Source organism: Scyliorhinus torazame, chromosome 27, assembly GCF_047496885.1.
Source record: "Scyliorhinus torazame isolate Kashiwa2021f chromosome 27, sScyTor2.1, whole genome shotgun sequence".
NCBI lineage: Eukaryota > Metazoa > Chordata > Chondrichthyes > Carcharhiniformes > Scyliorhinidae > Scyliorhinus > Scyliorhinus torazame.
The window spans coordinates 23,758,923-23,778,738 of NC_092733.1; the positions used below are offsets into that span (position 1 = coordinate 23,758,923).

Sequence of the window (19,816 nt, forward strand, 5' to 3'; positions counted from 1 at the left end):
TGTTTTTTCTGTTTTTGCTTTCAGTTGGCAACTATTCATATCCTGCCTTTCACACATCTCGTGTTTCTTGTCCCTTTACCTCTCTCCCATTGACCCTACACCAGCATCTCTTTTGTAATTTATTCTTTCCTCTTCCTCACTCTTCTCAAACCTTCCTTTTTGTTCTTTGTCTAATGTTCCCCCCCTTTCACTTTCGAAAGTTATTACATTTCTTCCTTTTTCCCTTGTTCTGATCATTGACGTGAAACATAGTCTGCACCTCCCAGCTCATGCAACAGAACCGTGGCACTGTGAGGCTAAGCTTCAAATCATAATGTCTTCACTGTTACAGTACAGGACCATACCCCAGTCTATATTAGGAAACTGGATGAGAAACCTCAACCATCGATTTGAAAGGATACTTGCTCCAGGAGTGATTCCACTGACAGCTCCGCATCTTTTATATTAAAACAAACTGTTATTGCCACCGGATTAACCTCATTAACATCCAAGGAGGAAAAAAAAACAGCTTTTCACTTGAGTTAAACAGTTTAAAAACAAAATTAAAGTTCTTTGAGCTTACTTTCCCATCTACTTTTAAACTTTCAACCATGGTACACGTGACAATAAACAAATCCAATCCAACTAAGCAAAATCTGCACACGGGTCAAATGCCACTTTGTTAACATCAGTGGCTTCCAGATTTGTGGGCAAAGTCCTGGGAGAGAAGCTTTCAAAGTCAGTCTAAAGCTCACCATCTTTGCTCAGAAACCAGAGCACATCTCTAAAAATGAAACTAAAACAACAGAGGGCTGAACTCTGCCCTAAGACGACCCCCACCCCATGAGTGAAATCACAGCCTGCCTAACTGTTTGGTTATAAATTTAGAGTAACCAATTATTTTTCCAATTGAGGGGCAATTTAGCATGGCCAGTCCACTACCCTGGTCATCTTTTGGGTTGGGGCGGGGTTGGGGGAGGGTGTGTGTGAGGCCACGCAGACGCTGGGAGAATGCGGAAACTCCACACACTGACCCGGGATCGAACCCGGGTCCTCAGTGCCGTGAGGCAGCAGTGCTAACCGCTGTTAACCCCTTAATCACAGCTTTAGCAGACATATAATCTGGATACCTTAACCTAAATTATTTTAATAACATGACTGCAACAGACATATAATACAATACATATAATACAATATACATAAAAGCATCCGACATTTGTCATGTCACCAGCTTTGCCCATATCTGCCTCCATAATATCTGTCTGTACTTCCTCAGCCTATCTGCTGAATAAGCTCCTCCAGTTACTTCCAGACTCGACTTTTCCAATAATAATCTCCTGTCCAGTATTCCACCCTTCACCCAAACTTCAGCTCATCCAAAAACCTAACTGAGCTACATTTGGCTTCTGCCCTAAGCTCTGGAATTCTCTCCCTCACTAGCCCCCTCAATCACTCGCTCATCCCCTCATTTGCTCACTCACCTCCCCCTCTCTCCTCTCTTTCTCTCTCTCTTTCTCCTCCTCCCCCCCCCCCCCCCCCCCCCCCCACCCCCCCCACCCCTTTCTGTAAGCATGAAAGAATTTATAAAGGAAGAATGTTGCAAGCTCTGAGAGAATGTCTATCATTCTCTTGCAACCATTAAACATTACCATTGTCTGCACCGTCCACATTTGCTGAATCTGCATCTTTATCTCAATGCTGATCGTCATTTTCCACAAGTTGCAACTTTTGAAAGCAGTGCATGCTTCATTGCTCACACCATGTTTCATAGGTTGACCCTGACAGTCCTTGTGAAGTTCTACTGGTGGTCCATTGTCTAGTTCATTTTCAGATCCATATTCTCAGTTTCAAATCCCTCCATGTCACCCCGTTTACTGTTTTAATTTCTGTACATCTGTACATATTCCAGGTACCAGTCTCCACCCCATCTGTCTTGTCAATTCCAGCCAAACCCGAATACCCTTGCTTTCTGTTACCTTGTATTCTCCCATTGCACTCAAAACATGTTTTCTTTAAGTATGCTTTTAGATTCCCTTAGCCTCCATATCCCTGTTGACCGTTGTCCTCCATGCGATAAAGTATCGTGTTTTTCTGCGTTAAAGCATCATTGACATAATCTACATTGTTTGAATTGTTGTCATTTTCGGCGATCACTCGCTAGCGAGTATGATTGTCTGCCTAGAAAACTCTGTCAGTGGTCTTGGGTTTTGTGGGTCCTTGCGTGATCCTAGAGCCACATCTCCAACCGCACACTTTGGAGATGCTTCTGAGAGATGGGAATGGTCCTTGGACTTTAGATCGCTGGTATTCCTTTCTCATGCTTTCTCTTGGCCATTGGGTGTCCATGAAGAATTGTGTTCCTTTCGTCAGGAGGTGCCTCAAAATCCATCTCTTCTGAGCAATGGTCTCCCAGACATTGACGTCTATGTTGCATTTCTTGAGGTTAGCTTTCAGGGTGTCTGTGAAGTGCTTCCTTTGTGCTCCTCTTGTTCAGGAGCCTTCTTGAGCTGGGTGAAGATGACTTGCTTCGGCAGTAGAACTGTGGAATCCTAAGCACATGGCTGGCCCAGTGGTGTTGGTTTTGAATGATCATGACCTCTGGATGTGCTTCTCCAGGACCTCGAGGAAGAGTCTGTACATAGTCAAAGTTTCTGAGCTGTGTAGAAGAGTTGGGAGGACGGACTGCCTTGTACACTAGGATTTTGGTATCAGCATAGATGCTGCGGTGTTTAAAGCCTGATCCTTCGGCTTCCGAAGGTGGTGCTTGCAGATTAAATATGATGTTGGATCTCTGCATTGATGTCAGCCTTTGTTGAAAGATGGCTCCCCAGGTAAGAGAAATGTTCCATGTTTGGGAGGCATCTTCCATTGAACTTGATGGAGGGAGAAACCAGATCTTGCCCTGGGGTGGGTTGGTAAAGGACTTGAGTTTCATTGAGGCCAAGAGTCATTCCTTGGTATGCTTCTGCGAAGGTGTAAAGTATGGTTTGGATATTCTCCTGCGAGAGAGCTGTGATGGTGTTGTCATCTGTATGCTGAAATTGCGCAAGCGATGTCAGTGTTGGTTTTTTCTTGGATTTCAACTGGTTTGTGGTTGAAAAGTTTTCCGCCCATTCTGTTGACTATGTCCATTCTGGTGGGAAGCTTGTTCTTGATGAGGTGAAGGTGGCAATGAAGAAAAGGGTGGGGGCAATGACGCATCTCTGCTTGACTCCAGTCTTGACCTCAAAGGTTTCCGTTGATGAAGACTGTCACCGACATCTTGTTGTGGAGGTGTTGTAGGATATTAATGAGTTTCTTTGGACAGCCAACCGTTGACTTCTGCCTTGGTCAGTTCGATGGAAGCCTTGTAGAGTGGTTGATGTTGCTCCTGGCATTTATCTTGAAGTTGTTGAACAATAGGTCCATATTTTGCCTTGGTGGCACCAAAGAAGCCCCAGGGTGTTGTGCCCGTCGGCGAAGAGTTGCAGTTCCATAGTTTTCTCAGTCCACCATTGGTTCTTGATTCCCGGAGTTGTTCTTTGTTCCTCCACCATTGCTGCTTGATGAGTTTTCCTTTTTGACCTGCTGGTGATCCTCTTCGATGATGTCTTGGGTGGTGTGGTTGTTCTCATCGAACCAGTCTTGGTGTTTCCTGGTCTCGTAGCCGATGGTTTCTTCACAGCTTGAGATGATGGCTGTCTTCAGCTCTTTCCGTTTTTCTCCACCCCATTAGAATGAAGACATTGGAGATTTTGGTGAAGACATTGTTGGAAGTTTGCAAGCATGCTTGGCTCTTGGAGCAGCTCAACATTGATCTTCATCTCCTGCTGCTTCTGGTGGAGTTTGGTGATCATAGAGCATCGGCTCATCCGTCCCTTTATGTCCAGTAGTCGTCTGCATTGGTCATCACTTTGGTGATGAGGGGATCCTTTTGGTTCTGGGTTGGCGATGACTTTAGCACAGGGCTAAAGAGCTGGCTTTTAAAGCAGACCAAGGCAGGCCAGCAGCACGGTTCAATTCCCATACCAGCCTCGCCGAACAGGCGCCGGAATGTGGCGACTAGGGGCTTTTCACAGTAACTTCATTTGAAGCCTACTTGTGCCAATAAGCGATTTTCATTTCTTTTCATTTTCTTAGTCGATTCAATTGTGTTGTAATTTAAAATCAAGGAAAGGTTCACCGTTACAGTGGCTGCTACCACTTTAATGTACGTCAAGACTGGAGTCAAGCAGATGCATCATCACCCCCACCCTTTTCTCCATTGCCACCTTCACCTCATCAAGAACAAGCTTCCCTAATATCTAGGAATATGTCTAAAATAGAAATTACATTTTATTCATCTGAGCCACTATAGCTGATTTGCACTTCTGGGTGACAATCTTCCTGGTTTTGTTGGTATTAGGTGTGGCAATCCTTCCTGTGACTATGCAAGGAAGTATGGGGAAAAATCGTCAACCATTTTAGTTTCGTTCGATCAATTTGTTTTGCTGTAACGTCTTTAAAATAAATGATTTGCCTTTATTTACCAGTTTTAACTTTACTGAACAACAACAGAGTTGTGTGTTTAGTCTGTTAAATGCAGTAATACTACAATGCTTTAATAAAGCCTTTGAAGAACATTTTCTTTCACTGCACAATTCCAACACTGGCAGGGTGCATCAGCAACTGTTTTTGCCATAATTAGGTAAATTCTATTTCCTTAACGGTTTATATACAATTGCATATTGAATTAACTAATTCATTAGAAGTAACTGCGTTTTCATAACATTAGTCACTTAAATATTTTGCCTTGTGGAATGCTTCAAGCTCCCAAGTGTGAGCTGTGTGCCTTAACACTTAATGGAAATAAGCTAATGTTGCAGCAGTTCCAGTGTCTGGGAGGCAAGTTCAAATCATTTTGGAAATGCATGTGATGGGGTTCATTGTTGCTGTTACACATTTACTGTATTAATCAGCATCCTGTGTATTGTGACTGGGACAGTACAGCGAATTCACTTGAAACATAGCCAGGATTGATATAAGAGATGTCTGAGCAAATTGTCATGGCTATGTTGAAATCCTTTCACACCCTGCCAGTTATTGTTCAACACTTGTATACTAATCGTATCGTGCTGTAGCTTTAAAGTAAAATCCCTGTTAGTTATTGTGACCGCACAGGATACCATTTTTAGAATTTTTGCTGTAAATTTTATAATTGTGCATCTTCTGCTTTGCTGGTAGCCATTCTCTGCTCTAGAGCGATAGCTAGAATTTTGTTGCAGGATGATGTGCTTACGTGTGTCTTTTTAAGTGGACTTCAGGGTGTCCAAAGTTGATTGGTACATCTGTTGGAAGACGTAATTTCCTTTGAGGCTTCAAGACCAGGAACAGTTGAGAAACATGCCTTAGAATTCTGTACTAAAGATATAGTGCAGAAAAGGCCAAACTTCCATGTTTTGCATAATGAAACATTCTAGCCCTCTTTCGCAGGCTGGTACATTCTCCACATTCTCCACTTAAAGGGCAGCACGGTAGCATTGTGGATAGCTCAATTGCTTCACAGCTCCAGGGTCCCAGGTTCGATTCTGGCTTGGGTCACTGTCTGCGGAGTCTGCACATTCTCCCTGTGTGCGCGTGGATTTCCTCCGGGTGCTCAGGTTTCCTCCCACAGTCCAAAGATGGGCAGGTTAGGTGGATTGACCATGATAAATTGCCCTTAGTGTTGGGTGGGGTTGCTGGGTTATGGGGATAGGGTGGAGGTGTTGACCTTGGGTGGGGTGCTCTTTCCAAGAGCCGGTGCAGACTCGATGGGCCGAATGGCCTCCTTCTGCACTGTAAATTCTATGATAATCTATGATACTCTTGCTTTTGCACTCATCGGTGACTGGTGAGTATGTCCAGTTGCAAAATATATCAGTATATCTTGAGTGATGTGTCATGCACTGCCCTACATTATGGATCTCCCACTTGTATGCTGTTTTCTACAATGGGGATGGGTGGGGCTTGAAATAAATGTGGCCAGCATGCTTTTTTGATATGGACTAGGGCCCTGTTTGTGGTCCTTTTTTTTAAATGCACTTACTTAGCAGCTGTTTGCGTCCTTGGGGCCCAGAGGACGCAAGCACTGTTACATAGTTGGTCTTTGCACATTTTAGAGCAATCTCTGTGCACTGTCATGAATTGGCCTATACTTCCAGGCCTAGAAAAAACCTGGGTCTTCCAAGATTTCATTTCTAGTTTGAGGGAAGATGGGCGAAATACAACTATGCACCATTAAATACAGTAAGTCTGAAATTGAAAAGTGCTGAACTCCAGCGACCCCAGTTAATTTCCCTGCTTACAGTCTCTGCTTTGACTGTTTTCTATGAATATTCTCCACCTGTGCTTTTCTTTTTGTTGCTCTCCTGTGCTCCTTCCTTCTCAGATTCACAGAACTGGCTAATGCTATTCTTTACTTCCACCTCTTATGCCACAGTATCCATGCAGAGCACAGGGCACTCATTCATTGTAGTGGCCCCTGCAACCTGTTCTACCCTCACTCTCTCAACATCACAGGCCATTCAGTGATTCTCGCATTTCCATTCACTGCATCCTCCATACAAATACATGTAATTGACTGTGACTCATGACTAAAGCATCTGCTTTCAAGGCTTTTGGTTTCACTTCCTCGTCACAAATTCTCACAATTGGATAAATTCTGCTGAATCAGTTACACTTGTTTCAGTCCCTGATGGGAGGAGGAGTGCTTGCAGCTCTTGTGTGTGGAATGTTTATGTTTTCCTTATTGGGGCTTCCTTGAATTTTCCGCTTTTGGGGGTCTTTATTGTTTCCGTGCATGCAGTGTCTTTTCTGTTCCCACACCATTGTCATATTTTCTTCCAGAGAGATTGAAGTCTCCAGATTCAGTAAGTAACTGTAGAACAGAAGGGCAGCACGGTGGCACGCAGTGGTTAACACTGCTGCGTCAAGGTGCTGAGGACCCGGGTGTGACCCCAGCCCCGGGCCACTGTCCATGTGGAATTTGCACATTCTTCCTGGGTTTGCGGGGAGGCGGCCATTCTGCCCATCAGGCCTGCACCGGTCCAATTCATAGACCAAATGGCTACCTTCTGCACTGCAGGGATTCTTATGATTTTATAAAATTATTTCAAAAGGCATGTCCAGGGTGAAGGCTCACTGTGCGTTTGTACTTCAAATCTACTCTTGCACAACCCTGTACTAACTGGTTGGATTTATAACTTAATCTTTCTTGTTGTCTGAAGCAAAACGTCTGTTCTGATGCATGTCGATTTGGGACTATTTTCTGTATATAAAATTTTCAAAAAATAAGCGTGAGGCTTTGCTGGAGTCTCCATTACCACTGTTTTTTCATACTGTACATTATTGGTTTAATATACAACTTGTGCCTCAATTGCCATTTCGTCGGGATAATAAATAACGGAAAATAAGCTTTGCTGAGTTTACCAATGGCTCAAAGCTGATTCTGTTAGCAATTTTTGATTTTTATCGTGGTTGGCTGCTACACTGACACCTAGAGCATTTTCTGGCTGTGTTGCTGTTTGTGTTTTTTTTTAACCTGTGAGAATGTGGAACGTGCTATTGATTTTTGAGGTGAATGATTGTAGATACCTTCAAGGGAAACCTGAATGAAGTACAAGGAGCAAAGAATAGGAATGGGCGGTACGTGGCGCAGTGGTTAGCACTGGGACTGCGGCGCTGAGGACCAAGGTTCGAATTCCGGCCCTGGGTCACTGTCCGTTTGGAGTTTGCACATTCTCCCCATGTCTGCGTGGGTTTCACCCCCACAATGCAAAATGTGCTGGTTAGGTGAATTGGCCACTCTAAATATGCACCTTAATTAGAAAAGAAAAATAATTGGATACTCTTTTTAAATAAAAAAAAAAGTAAATTTTTTTTAAATGAATAGAAAGATCTGTTGATAGGGTGAGTTGTGGTAAACAATTTGGGCCAAATGACCTGCATTTGCTGCAAAACGTTTTGTCATTCAACCTATTATTTATTCAAACCTATTATTCGTTACCTGTGTTTTGTTCCCCTCTTGTATCCTGTAAGTCATATGAGGAGATTCTAGCTGTCTGTTGGAAATTGGCCAAAACTGAGAAACCACTTTTGAGAATTTCTTGTACTATCGTATCAGTAATTAAGCTTTACTTCTAGGCTAAATTTTGCATTTGGGTTTATTGTCACGTGTACCTTGGTACAGCGTAAAGTCTCAGACTTTTGATTCTCCTGCCCGAAGGAAGAGAGAATAACCTGGATGGGAGGGGTCTTTGATTATGCTGCCCGCTTTCTCAAGGCAGCGGTAGGTGTAAACAGTCAATGGATGGGAGGTGGGATCGTGTGATGGACTGGGCTGGGTTTGCGTGATGGACTGGGCTGTGTTCACAACTCTGATGGACTGTTTCTTACAGTCCTGGGCCAAGCAGTTGCCATACCAGGCTGTGATGCAGCCAGATAGGATGCTTTTGGGTAAGAGTCAATGTGGCGTGGACACGCCAAATTTCCGTAGTCTCCTGAGGAAGTATCGGCCTATTTTACAAAGTTGTAGACACTGGTGTGACATGAGCCATCTACCTGGCATGGAATCTGTCCACTGGTGCACTATTTGAAGAGAAGGGAGATATCCTGACTCGTATCCTTTCCTCAAACAATATCAACGGCTATCTTGACATTTTTTGTTGTGTGGTAATTTGGACAGTTTGTGACCTGCAGCTGCAGGTTGTACAAGTCCCAAGTGCATAGAACTGCAAATTGGCCTAAATTCAGAGTATGCAAGGAGGGCTGAATTTCTGTGCAAAATTCTTGGAGCAACTCGTATTATAGGGCCAGGAACATCCAGACGTTGCCTGAATACATTTTTTTGGCTTCCTGTGGCACCGGACTAATGAACTATTCCATATTTGTGAAAGCAACTGTGTCCCTCTTTATCTCTTGATCTCTCTGCCACATTTAGTAACTAGCGTCAGCCAGAGTGACTGATCTGAAGATTGGGAAGTGCAAGATTGAAAACTTGTGAACATTTCTCCACTTTTAGCTGGGAGAAAGGGAAGCTAGTCTTGCCTCACTGAGCTTAGCACTTGACAGCAGCATGAGGCGGGGAACTTGGCCAGTTGATACACAAGTGGTCTCTGTCTGTCCAAGATTATAAATTTGTTTATTAGAAGTTCTAATTTTGAAGTTGGTATTTTATCTAACTAATGTTGATCTAAATTTGACTTGTTGCAGCATGTTGTTTCCCCTGGGCTTTCTTTTCGTGGCTTTTAAATCCATTGTTAAAGGCAGCCTGTGCCCCCTCTAACTCACCAGCATGCATCTGTTAGCATATAAATTAAAATATGCAAAATTTTGCCTAAGCAGTCTTCCAAGACATTTTAGCTTTGCATAACTCTCCAAATTTATTTTGTGTTTTCTTTACTGAAGGATATTGCTCAGAATCTGCTCTCTAGCGCTGGATCTCTGCCAGCTAATTAATTGAGATGGCTGTTATGAGCAGCTTTCGCCTTGTGAGTAGCAGATGTTGAATTGGGTATATTGAGAGTGGAGATCTAGGAAACAAATATCCTGTTCACCAATTGCCCGACTGACACACATAGTGGGATCTGTGCCAGCAAATGCAGTGCTGGGTGTTTGAAAAAAAACCTCACTCCTCCACCTTGGATGAAGGTGATTTTGTTTGGAATCTGAAAATGTGCAACTGCTGGGATGATGAATATGGAATTGTCTTGCACAAATGCATGTTGTGTATTTAATATGATCGTAGTCAAGTAAGCCAACATTAGTATTTACAATGCAGAAACTGGCCCAGTAAGTGTGTGTGTGTGTGTCTCAATCTAACCCCATAAATTTAGACTTTTACATCTTTCTTCCTTGTGTTATACCTTCAACCAGTGATGCAAGACAGGAGGGAAAAGATTTTCGCTCCCTGCCATAATAATTGGCCACGAAAATAGAACAACAGTGAATTTAATATGCTGAATTGGTGTTATGTAAGGAGTGGGCTCTTTTTAGTCTCCAGTTGCAACAAGTCTATAAGAGTAATCATTTAAAAACAAAACATTCCCCATGGGAGTGGAATTGTGTTTAGAGATTGCATCCTCACTTTCTTTATTACCCCTTGCCTTATGCTTCCCCAGTGGCTTTTAAAGGAGCGTAGCTACTTTTCGGCTGGGATCGAGTAGCGAGATCTATACCGTACTTGGAGCCATTGGAGTGGGAGGAAAAAGATCGTATTTCTTTTCTAACATTCATGTTTTTCAATATTTAGGTCTCATTTTCGTCCCTGCATTTTATCCCCACCTAATTCTTGCTAGCATGTGATTCCATAGGGGGATTTTTTTTCGCAGCCTCTGCCCAATTGGCTGTCCTTCACAACGCGAGTAATTTTGTCCAGTGTGCTGAAAACATTCCAGTTTCCTCCCTGTTTTCTTATGGTTGTTTATGTACCAGAGCTATTGTAACTGGACAAAGTTTTCATTTTAGACAGTAAGGGTATTTTTTTTTGTACCCAATTTTTCTTCCCAATTAAGGGGCAATTTTACTGTGGCCAATTCACCTACCCTGCACATCTTTGGGCTGTGGGGGTGAGACTCGCGCAGACATGGGGAGAATGTACAAACTCCATGCGAACATTGACTCCGGGATCGAACCCAGGTCCTGCCCCAGAGTAATGGTATGTTCTGATGCCTTTGTGGAATTATATTTGATGAATTTGTTCTTTTTAATTTCTCATTTATTTTCCACCATGACCTGCACATGAAATGGCTGAAATTAATTAGTTACTTCATGTTGTCTTGACATCTTGTTTGTGATGGTTTGTGCAAAGCAGGCAAACCATCACAAAATTTAAAGATCTCATTTATGGTATGATATCAACACCAGCCCAACCCCTGTGCTCATACTGTCGAGTACTCTTGGGTTTTCTTCATCAACGGTTTAGTAAAAACATTGAGTTGAAAAATGTTTTCAAATGTGCATAACATCAAAAAGCTTACTGCTCTAACCCATGTCTGATTTTCAATGAGTGGGTGACAAAGCAGATGGAACCATTGTGTTGGATTTGCTTTTGCCTATGTATTACATCATATCTCCCGTCCCCCACATAAAAGAGGCAGTTCCCTGTAGTGATTTAGCCGCTGATTCACAATCTGACTGTGGCTTGAATGAACATGATTAGTATTCATACTTAACCAAACTGCATTCCTGTCTGAACGGATAGTTTAATGAACTGTTCATATAATGTAGACATGTTACAACTATTTTTCTTGACTCGCCTATTTGTTGGTTGACTAGATGACCGCCTATTTGTTGGTTAACCAGTGTGTGTAAGCTGTCTGCAGTGCATTCACATGATTAAATCAGCATTGTGATTAATGTACTTGAATTATGGTTGTATAATACATTTTCACTTCGTTGAGCAAGTCCATTAAATTATTGCTTTGTTTAGTTTATAAAGGAGCAAAAGCTTGCTTGTTTGTAGCTGTTAACCCTGAAGGGTTTTTGAATGAATGATGTGCCGGTTGAGCTACTGGAAATTTTGTTTAAAACTGAATATTTTTGCAAAAACCCCATGTATTTTAAAATGTAGCTTGTGCATGAATTCCAAAGAGACAACAAAGGTAACTGGGACAACTTTATGAATACAAAATCATAATGTGTTCGGAGACATTTAAGAGTTTTGATACTGGACTAGTAAGCGGCCTAGACTAAATAATCCAGCGAACATGTCAACTTGAGTTTCAGTTTTTATATAAAGGAGGTCTGGAAATAATAAACTAGAATTGGTAAATATAACCATTGTGCTGTTCGGTTGTCATAAACATTCTTTTATGAAAATAAGCTTGCCCACCTTAACTGGTCTGGCCTACATGTGCCTGCAGTTCCAGACCAACACAGTTTACAAAAACAGCCTTCAACCAACCTCTGGGTCATGCCACTGACACCCATATTGTGAGAATGAATTAGTCCAGAAGTGTGTGGATTTTATTTGGGGAGCCTGTTCTGACTTTGAATCGGGTTGCATGAGTTACTGAAGCTTTGTTTTGTCACGGTGATGAATTTTAAAGTAATTGGATCATCGTGGGAAATATTATGCAATACTTCTACTTGGGTAAGTGGATCTCCTGTTACGATTAACCTGCATCTCTGAGTCAGTGGATTCAAGCACGCCTTCAAAAGTAGAGCAATTCATTGGGGCTGACACAGCTTTATTAAAGTGATGTTTCAGAAAAATGTGAAGTGAAGAATAGAGTAGGGCTCTAACCAGTTGCTTGCTTACCTGCTCCCAGCTCTATACCTTCCTCATGCCCTCCCCATTTGTTCTGCCCCCACAGCCACAGCACTGTGCACGTTTCCCTTTTAATTCCTGTATCTCCTGTCACCCCCCCCCCCCCCCCCCAATGTTTTTTTAAAAATTCCAACCTGTCTCTTTGTTCTTTTTGACTTGTACCACCCTTTGTTTTGCCGCATTTCTCCTCTGGTTCTATCATTTCGCATGAGCGTCCATTCTGTTCCTCAAATGTAGCATTCCAATAGCTGGCTCAGGTGATAATTCTTGTGTGAACGTAGGAAGTTGGTGTCTGTATACTATTTCATCTCAAGAGTACATCATATTGAAGTTGAAGCTTGCTGTCGTCCATCATTCATGCACATTTTCCAGCAGTAGATAGAACAAGTGTGTAGAGCCCAATTAGAATGCTCCAATTTCTTCTTTATCTGTGGTCAGATAACTCCGGAATGGAGCCAGAGGCTTTCTGGCAACCCATAGCTGTGTATTTCCCACCTGATGCATTGAAGTCAGTCAGACTTTCCTTAAAAGCAGGCACCAAGTAGGCAGATCCCTACTCCTCAGGCGGCAGGATGGCGCAGTGGTTAGCACTACTGCCTCACAGCACCGAGGACCCGAGTGCCGGGTCACTGTCCATATGGAGTTTGCACATTCCGTCTCTGCGTGGGTCTCACCCACAACCGAAAAAGGTCTGCAGGGTAGGTGAATTGGCCACGCTAAATTGGCCCTTAATTGGGAAAAAAAAGAATTAGGTACTCTAAGTTTAGAACATAGAATATACAGTGCAGAAGGAGGCCATTCAGCCCATCGAATCTGCACTGACCCACTTCCACCCTATCGCCGTACCCCAATAACCCCTCCTAATCTTTTTGGACACTAAGGGCAATATAGCATGGCCAATCCACCTAACCTGCATGTCTTTGGACTGTGGGAGGAAACCGGATTGGAGGAAACCCACGCAGACACGGGAAGAACGTGGGAGAATTTATTAAAAAATGATCCCTACTCCTCGTCTGCTTATTGTCATGTCAAAAAAGCTGAATTGTAGAATGAACCTTCAGAAATAGCACTTTAGTGGGCCTGGTTTTGGTCACTATATTTGAAGATCTGAGCCGTCAAACGTTTTGCTGTACGGCCATTATTGAACCCTTCGTGTAATGTTCAGAGAATCTGTAAAAATCTGTAGTGGCTGGTTTATCACAGTGGGCTAAACAGCTGGCTTGTAGTAGAACAATGCCAGCAGCGCGGGTTCAATTCCCGTACCGGCCTCCCCGAACATGCGCCAAAATGTGCCGCCTAGGGCCTTTTCACAGTAACTTCATTGAAGCCTACTTGTGACAATACGCGATTATTATTTTAAAAAAAATTATTATGGAGTGTTGCAAAATTTGAGACGGTCATTTAATTTTACACGAAGAGTTGGAATAACTAACATTTCACCACAGGATGAACAGACAAAGTCTCGTATTTGTTAACTTAGCCAAACAAATGTGATGTTTTCAAAAAAAGACCGATTGCAACTTGGTAAAAAGTTCTTGGTTCCGAAGGTGCAAGTTTTTTTATTTCCTTTGCGAGCACACAGTCTCTAATGCAGTGTGGGTGATATTGACCTCAAAGTTTTCATACAATAATAGGGAGGGAGCACTGCCATAGTGTCACTCTGGGACTGGTTTAGCACAGGGCTGAAGAGCTGGCTTTTAAAGCAGATCAAGGCAGGCCAGCAGCACGGTTCAATTCCCATACCAGCCCCCCCCGAACAGGCGCCAGAATGTGGCGACTAGGTGCTTTTCACAGCAACTTCATTTGAAGCCTACTTGTGACAATAAGCGATTTTCATTTCATTTTTCATTTCATTCCTGTTGAGGCAGCTCTGAGCATCTAGTTCATAGTGTTTGGAGGTTTGACAATAGTGGCAAATCTAGCAATATGGCACAAAATGGAGCAATCCAAGGGTAGATGAAAGAGCAATTGATATATGTTACATTGCATGCTTCTCAGGCATTCATGGAATTGGTGTTTGAGCTTTATTGAATACTGCTTTTCTCGCATATTAGATTCAATCCATTGTTTTCATTTAGGCTTCCTGATGAAATTTTGTTTGACACAATTTCCAGATTAGTAGTTGTTCCATTTCATATAAACGTTTGGTCCCAATAATTTAGTGGAAATTTGAAGGACACATCTTGTATTTTGTTGTAATAGTTCTATTGTATGTAATCCTGATCCGAACTGTGTAACCTCTTTTTTTTTTTGTTTTTGTTTCCTAGTCTCAGAGTTGATGAATCATAAATTTACTTGGCAGTGAAAACACTACTGTAGTGGCTTCAGGAATTGTGACCTAAAAATGGCATTTATAACAATCCCACTTAACTCTGACGCAGGAGTTCATGCTAAACCGTGGGTATTCCAAGACAACACCGAGGGCAAAGAATCTCAACCATCACTGGTCCCTATCTCCAACTAGACCGCTGTACGTCTAGGCTTTTCTAGGTTATGTTTGACCAAGATAAGTGCCCAGGATGTCTTCCAAGGCGAACCATCCATACCATACTGTCTTGTACAATTATTTGTGGCTAAGCACAGTGGAAAACATTATTCTAAACAAACCTGAAGTAACAAATGTTTTACCTTGATTGTCTTACCACTATTATTTATTTATAACTGGAGAAAAATGTTTTTGAACTGCTGGGCAGACCTCAATTCAAAAGAAGATATTGGCACGTGTCTGTCTAAGGTATTGTCACCACTTAATGGGGAATTGAAGTAATATGGGCCTTATCAGACAGATTGCTTGACATGGTATTGAAGATGTTTATATTGAGACTTACCTGTACATGTATTTCATACAAAAGCAGGGTTAGATGGCGAAAGGAGTTCCGTAAGAATATAAATTGAGAATTGTCCTCGTTGGAGATGGACATAATTTAGTGCATCATTTGTAGATTAAGGTTAAGTTTTGATGCAGATTTAATGTGCTCCAAAGTGAGAACATACATCGGACCAAGACCACAGTGAAGGCAGACTTTAGCCATGGACCCCAGCATGCAGGGCAAGACCACAACTAGGAAGTGTAGCATCTAGAAATATTTGCTAAAGCTGTGTGTTTATCAGAAATAAGCTGCACTAATTATAAAATCTTACATTAGAACAATAACTACACTCTGTTATGAAGTGCCTTGGGCCATACTGAGACATGAACAGTGCTATATAAATCCAAGTTCTTTATATTGTTTATTCCTTGTATTGTTTTATATCTGATAAACCAACACAGCTGATTTTCAGTTTAGAACATGGAACACACCATCAGTTTGAATGTGTGGTCCAGCTGATCACCTGGTTAGGTGTAAATTTATAATTAGCTACAGTCCATGAGAATATGTTGGCATCTGTTCCGTCACCCTGAGGATCACTGTTACACCTCCCTTGACCGGTTTCTGAAGATGTCCACCTATCCAGACCTCCTTCGATCTGACCTATTTTTCCCCTGGTGTTTTAACATCTCTTGGAGCCAACAACATGCACGGCACAAACCGCGAGATTCTAGGGCTCCAATTTTCTTGCAAGCAAAGGCATTCGTTCTTTGGTCTGTCCAGCAGATTCTAAGGAACATTTGCCAGAGCCACATTTCAAACCCATCTTACCGGTCCTGAAACAAACTCTCTTGCAAGAGAGTTAAGGATGTTGATCCTCTTCATCATCCTTAATGAGGGTCCAGTTCTTGCACCCAACAGCACGATGCTCGATACTGTGATCCAAACTACCATTATAATTGAACATCCCATCAGTTGATATCTGACCGAGCACCTCGCATCGACTTGCTGTTTACTATTCAGAGTGGCACTATAAAGATGCCTGTTATGTAATAGAAATGTTAATGCATGATTTCATTGACAATTTCTTGCCAAAGTTGGAGGTAAATTCTATTCTTGCAGCAGCTAATTGTATTTTAACAGTGAATTAGTATTGTTATAATTTGGAATGATAGGACTGTTATTTGCAGACAAATTTGGGCATCTAGTATATTCCTTAATGTGCACAGTAAATGACAAAGATTGTAAATGGGTTCAGGATTGGTCAGATTTGCTACTAACACCTATGAATGCCTCCATCAACAGCATACTGTAAGAACACATGTTTGAAATGTTTTAGGAGAAAAACTTCAAGGTTGAAGACAATGGAAGCACCAAAGACTTATTGATTGAAAATTAAAGGGTGGCCTGTGTTTATTCACTGGAATTAATTGGAATTGTGTAAATGCTGAATATGGGTTACCCCTTTCTGAGCCTTGGTATCCATGAGATGTCTCCAGTCGTCTTCATGAGGGAATAAATTATTCAGTAATTTCCCAGTTCAAAGAAATGTTTGAAAGCAAAGGATAAACAAGGGGCGATTTTAAAAGTATTTATATACTTTTTAGGACACAAGGCAGGTTTAAAATGGGAGGCATTTCGTTTAAGTCTTTATCTGGGACATGCGTCCCAGGTGTGCCACATTGCTGCAGAGCTAGATTACAGGGAGGCAGTCTTTTGTTTTGTTTATTTTTTCTGATTTTCTCACAGGCAGGCAGAGAGAAAGTTGCCAGCAGGGTCAGCTTGGAAGGTTTGAGAGAAGGCAGTGGTATATCTACTGGCAGCCAGAACCAGGAGCATAGAGGAACGACGATTGTTCTTGAATTGGAGTCACTAAGCAGGAATTGCGAGTGGGGCCCATGCTTGGAATGAAAAGTCCAAATGCATGAGGAATTAATTTGATCAGATCTTCCCAGTAAAGCTGGTGGCACTAGAATTATCGCAGGCAGTGGGCTCTTGGCTGCGAAGCTGATGAGAGTCAAATTGTATTCCTGTGGCACACCTTAGCTTGGACTCCGGAGAAGATGCTGAGGACCCTTAAAATCCTATAATGTAAAGAAGAACTCTTGGGTGGAATAAAAAATCAAATGGGAAGTGGTCTGTTGACATTTTCGGTTTCAAATAATAAGGGTTTACAAAATCTGGTGTCACATACTTTATTTAATTCTTGCACGATACGTGAAGTCTTGTACAGTTACTTTCAATTAATAAACCAAAGTTAGAATTTCTCTTAAGGGTACTGTTCTTCCATGGGAACATTTAACAATGCATATTTATTAATATGTAGAACTGCAATTCAGTTGTAATCCACTGCTATCTGAGGAACAGTTTGCTTCACACTACGGCTGGAAGGGAGGAACCGGATTTGCCCAAATCCACCTGTTAGTTTATTTTTGAGGTTCTGTCATATTGGTATGCCACAAACTTATAGAAGAACTGTGTAATGTTTTGAAATCAAACATTTGTAGCAATCTAGTATCCATGCTCTTTCTCTGATTGTGTCAACCCCCTGTACTGATGCTATTAAGGTGTCTCATGGAAATGCAACTTTATTCCCATTGCTTACTAACCATCCTTTTGTAATCTGCAACTTCTAATCGGATTTCCATTTTATTTCCATCAAATTTTCCTGAGCGCTCTTCCAGGAGTGTTTGTTTCAGGGCTGGTAAGATGGGTTATAATTTACTCTTTTGCAGCTACTCATGCTCTGTATAGGCAGTTATTGTTTCATGTTTCCTGTCTTTGGGTGAGTGTCTTCCTGGTATTCCTGCATTTACAATTATTTGTGTCTTAAAGCGAAAGCATGAGCATCAGATCTTTTCCTCTCTTCTCCCCACCAATATAACAAGAAGTTCCCGTCTCCATGGGCCATACTTATCGGGGATCTGTGATTCTGTTGTCAGTTCTTCAAAGGGCCTGCTACACAACTTCAAGCAAGGAAGAACTGGGTGAACTTACACAGTGTAAAAGAATCCTACTACTAACCCAGTTATTAGTTGTGGCTCAGTTGATGGTATATTTGCTTCCCAGTCAGATGATTGTGGGTTCAAGTTCCACCTTATCGGCAAAAGAAAAACCCAGTATTTGAGATGGTGCCATCTTTCGGATGAGACGTTAAACCAAAGCGCACTGTCCCTTCAGCATGGATGTTTTAAAAAACATTCTTGAGATACTCTTTTGAAGACCAAGATCCCTGCCACCTTGGGCTAATATTTGTCCCTTAATCAACATCCGCAAAAACACACATCATCTGGTTGTTATCATGTTTCTGGGAACTTGCTGTGCGCAAGTAAGGCTGCGGCAGTTTCTACGTTAAAATAGTGACCAGACTTCAAAAGTACTTCATTGGCTTTAGGACATCCTGTGAGCGTGGAAGGCATTAAATAAATTCTAGCATTTCAAGGAAGTACATGGGAATATGGACTGCTCCATATTACTATATTGCACCATTCTACTGCCAGTCGTGCATAGATGTGCAAAGGTACCTATTATAAAATAATTGATGTACAACATGATAACATTACTTTTGTACTGGTGGCTCCATTTGGTCATTAAATACTAATTGTGAGTGGTGTGAAAATTGTTAAATTGTGTGTGATGAATGTATGAAATTGGTACATACAAGTATCTGATGCATTAATGGTTTTAAATGCCTATGGTAGGGTGTGTATATATCTGCTGCCATATTATTTAATTAAAAAAATAATCCTGGTTTAAAAGAAAGACCGACACTGGCTATAGAAGGTGCAATTACGATGCTGTAAAAGTAAGATCATTTCAAACCATGCTTCAGTTTGCAAGGCGAGGCTAATGGGTTTTTGTTATGATTTCTAAAGAGCAGATAATTAGAGACATGTAGTAATGGGAGGGGCCAGGTCTGTGGCAGCCTGTTTAGAGTTGGTGTTCCCCAGAAGTTGAGCTGAACAATGGTTTCTGAAGAAGGCTGTCAGAGATTCAGCATTAATCTGACAGAATCTCTCTTCAATCAGTCTCAAAATATCTTTCTATCCAAAGATAGGCAAGTAGTCCTGTGTTTGCTTTCTTCATTTGAGTGTTTTGACCTGTGATGGAGTTTTGCTTGAATGGAGGTAAAGAAGGTAGCGGTGAAGAGTTGGCGTTTTATTTTATTGTTAAGTATTGTTTAAGTGATAACTAGGAGTTATATTTCTGTGCTGGTAAAGGTAGTTTAATACTGTGTTAATAAAGTTTGTTTTAATATACCATATCCCTAATTCTGCGTGGAATTACTCTTGGAGCGAAATATCCTTTGATCATAGTTTTAAAAATTAAGAAAAAAAAGCGATCGGGTTTCCTATCCAGTATCGTAGCAAATGTTGGGGTCTGGTCTGGGATCATAATATGTTAAACATGGTTAAGGCACTTGTTCACTGTGGGGCAGCCAGATATTTGTGCGCTTTTGTGTATAGGCGCATGCTGTTTTAATTGTTCAATATGAGAAATGTGTCTACTTCCCTTTTGGGCAAGAGAAGCAAATCACCTCCACTCCCTCTTTTTTTTTTTAACCAAAAGCTACACTTGCTGTCTCTCTACCAGATGTTTTTTTTGGTTTGGGGGTTATTTGATACTCGTGCATTCAGCTACTTCAAAGTTCATCTACAAGTTGTCTAACTCTGTGTTCCTCTGCGTTGCTCATATGTGGCCTCCTGATTTCCCTTTATTTTGCTGTATTTCGCTGCATAGTCCAGGTCTGTAATTACCCTCA

The 19,816-nt window shown here is 41.7% G+C and overlaps 1 protein-coding gene across 5 annotated transcripts in view; it reads left to right on the forward strand.

Annotated features, from left to right (window-relative positions):
• Positions 1–19,816, forward strand: part of brd4 (bromodomain containing 4) — a 240,009-nt gene that overhangs the window by 83,351 nt on the left and 136,842 nt on the right. The window contains exon 1 of one of the 5 annotated variants that reach the window (XM_072491150.1): positions 14,550–14,714. The exons of the other annotated variants lie outside the window; for them this stretch is intronic. Within the exon in view, the coding sequence (XP_072347251.1) occupies positions 14,632–14,714 (83 nt within the window). The 5' untranslated portion in view covers positions 14,550–14,631. Of the gene's footprint in view, positions 1–14,549; positions 14,715–19,816 lie in introns of those variants that run through there. 5 annotated transcript variants of the gene reach the window in all.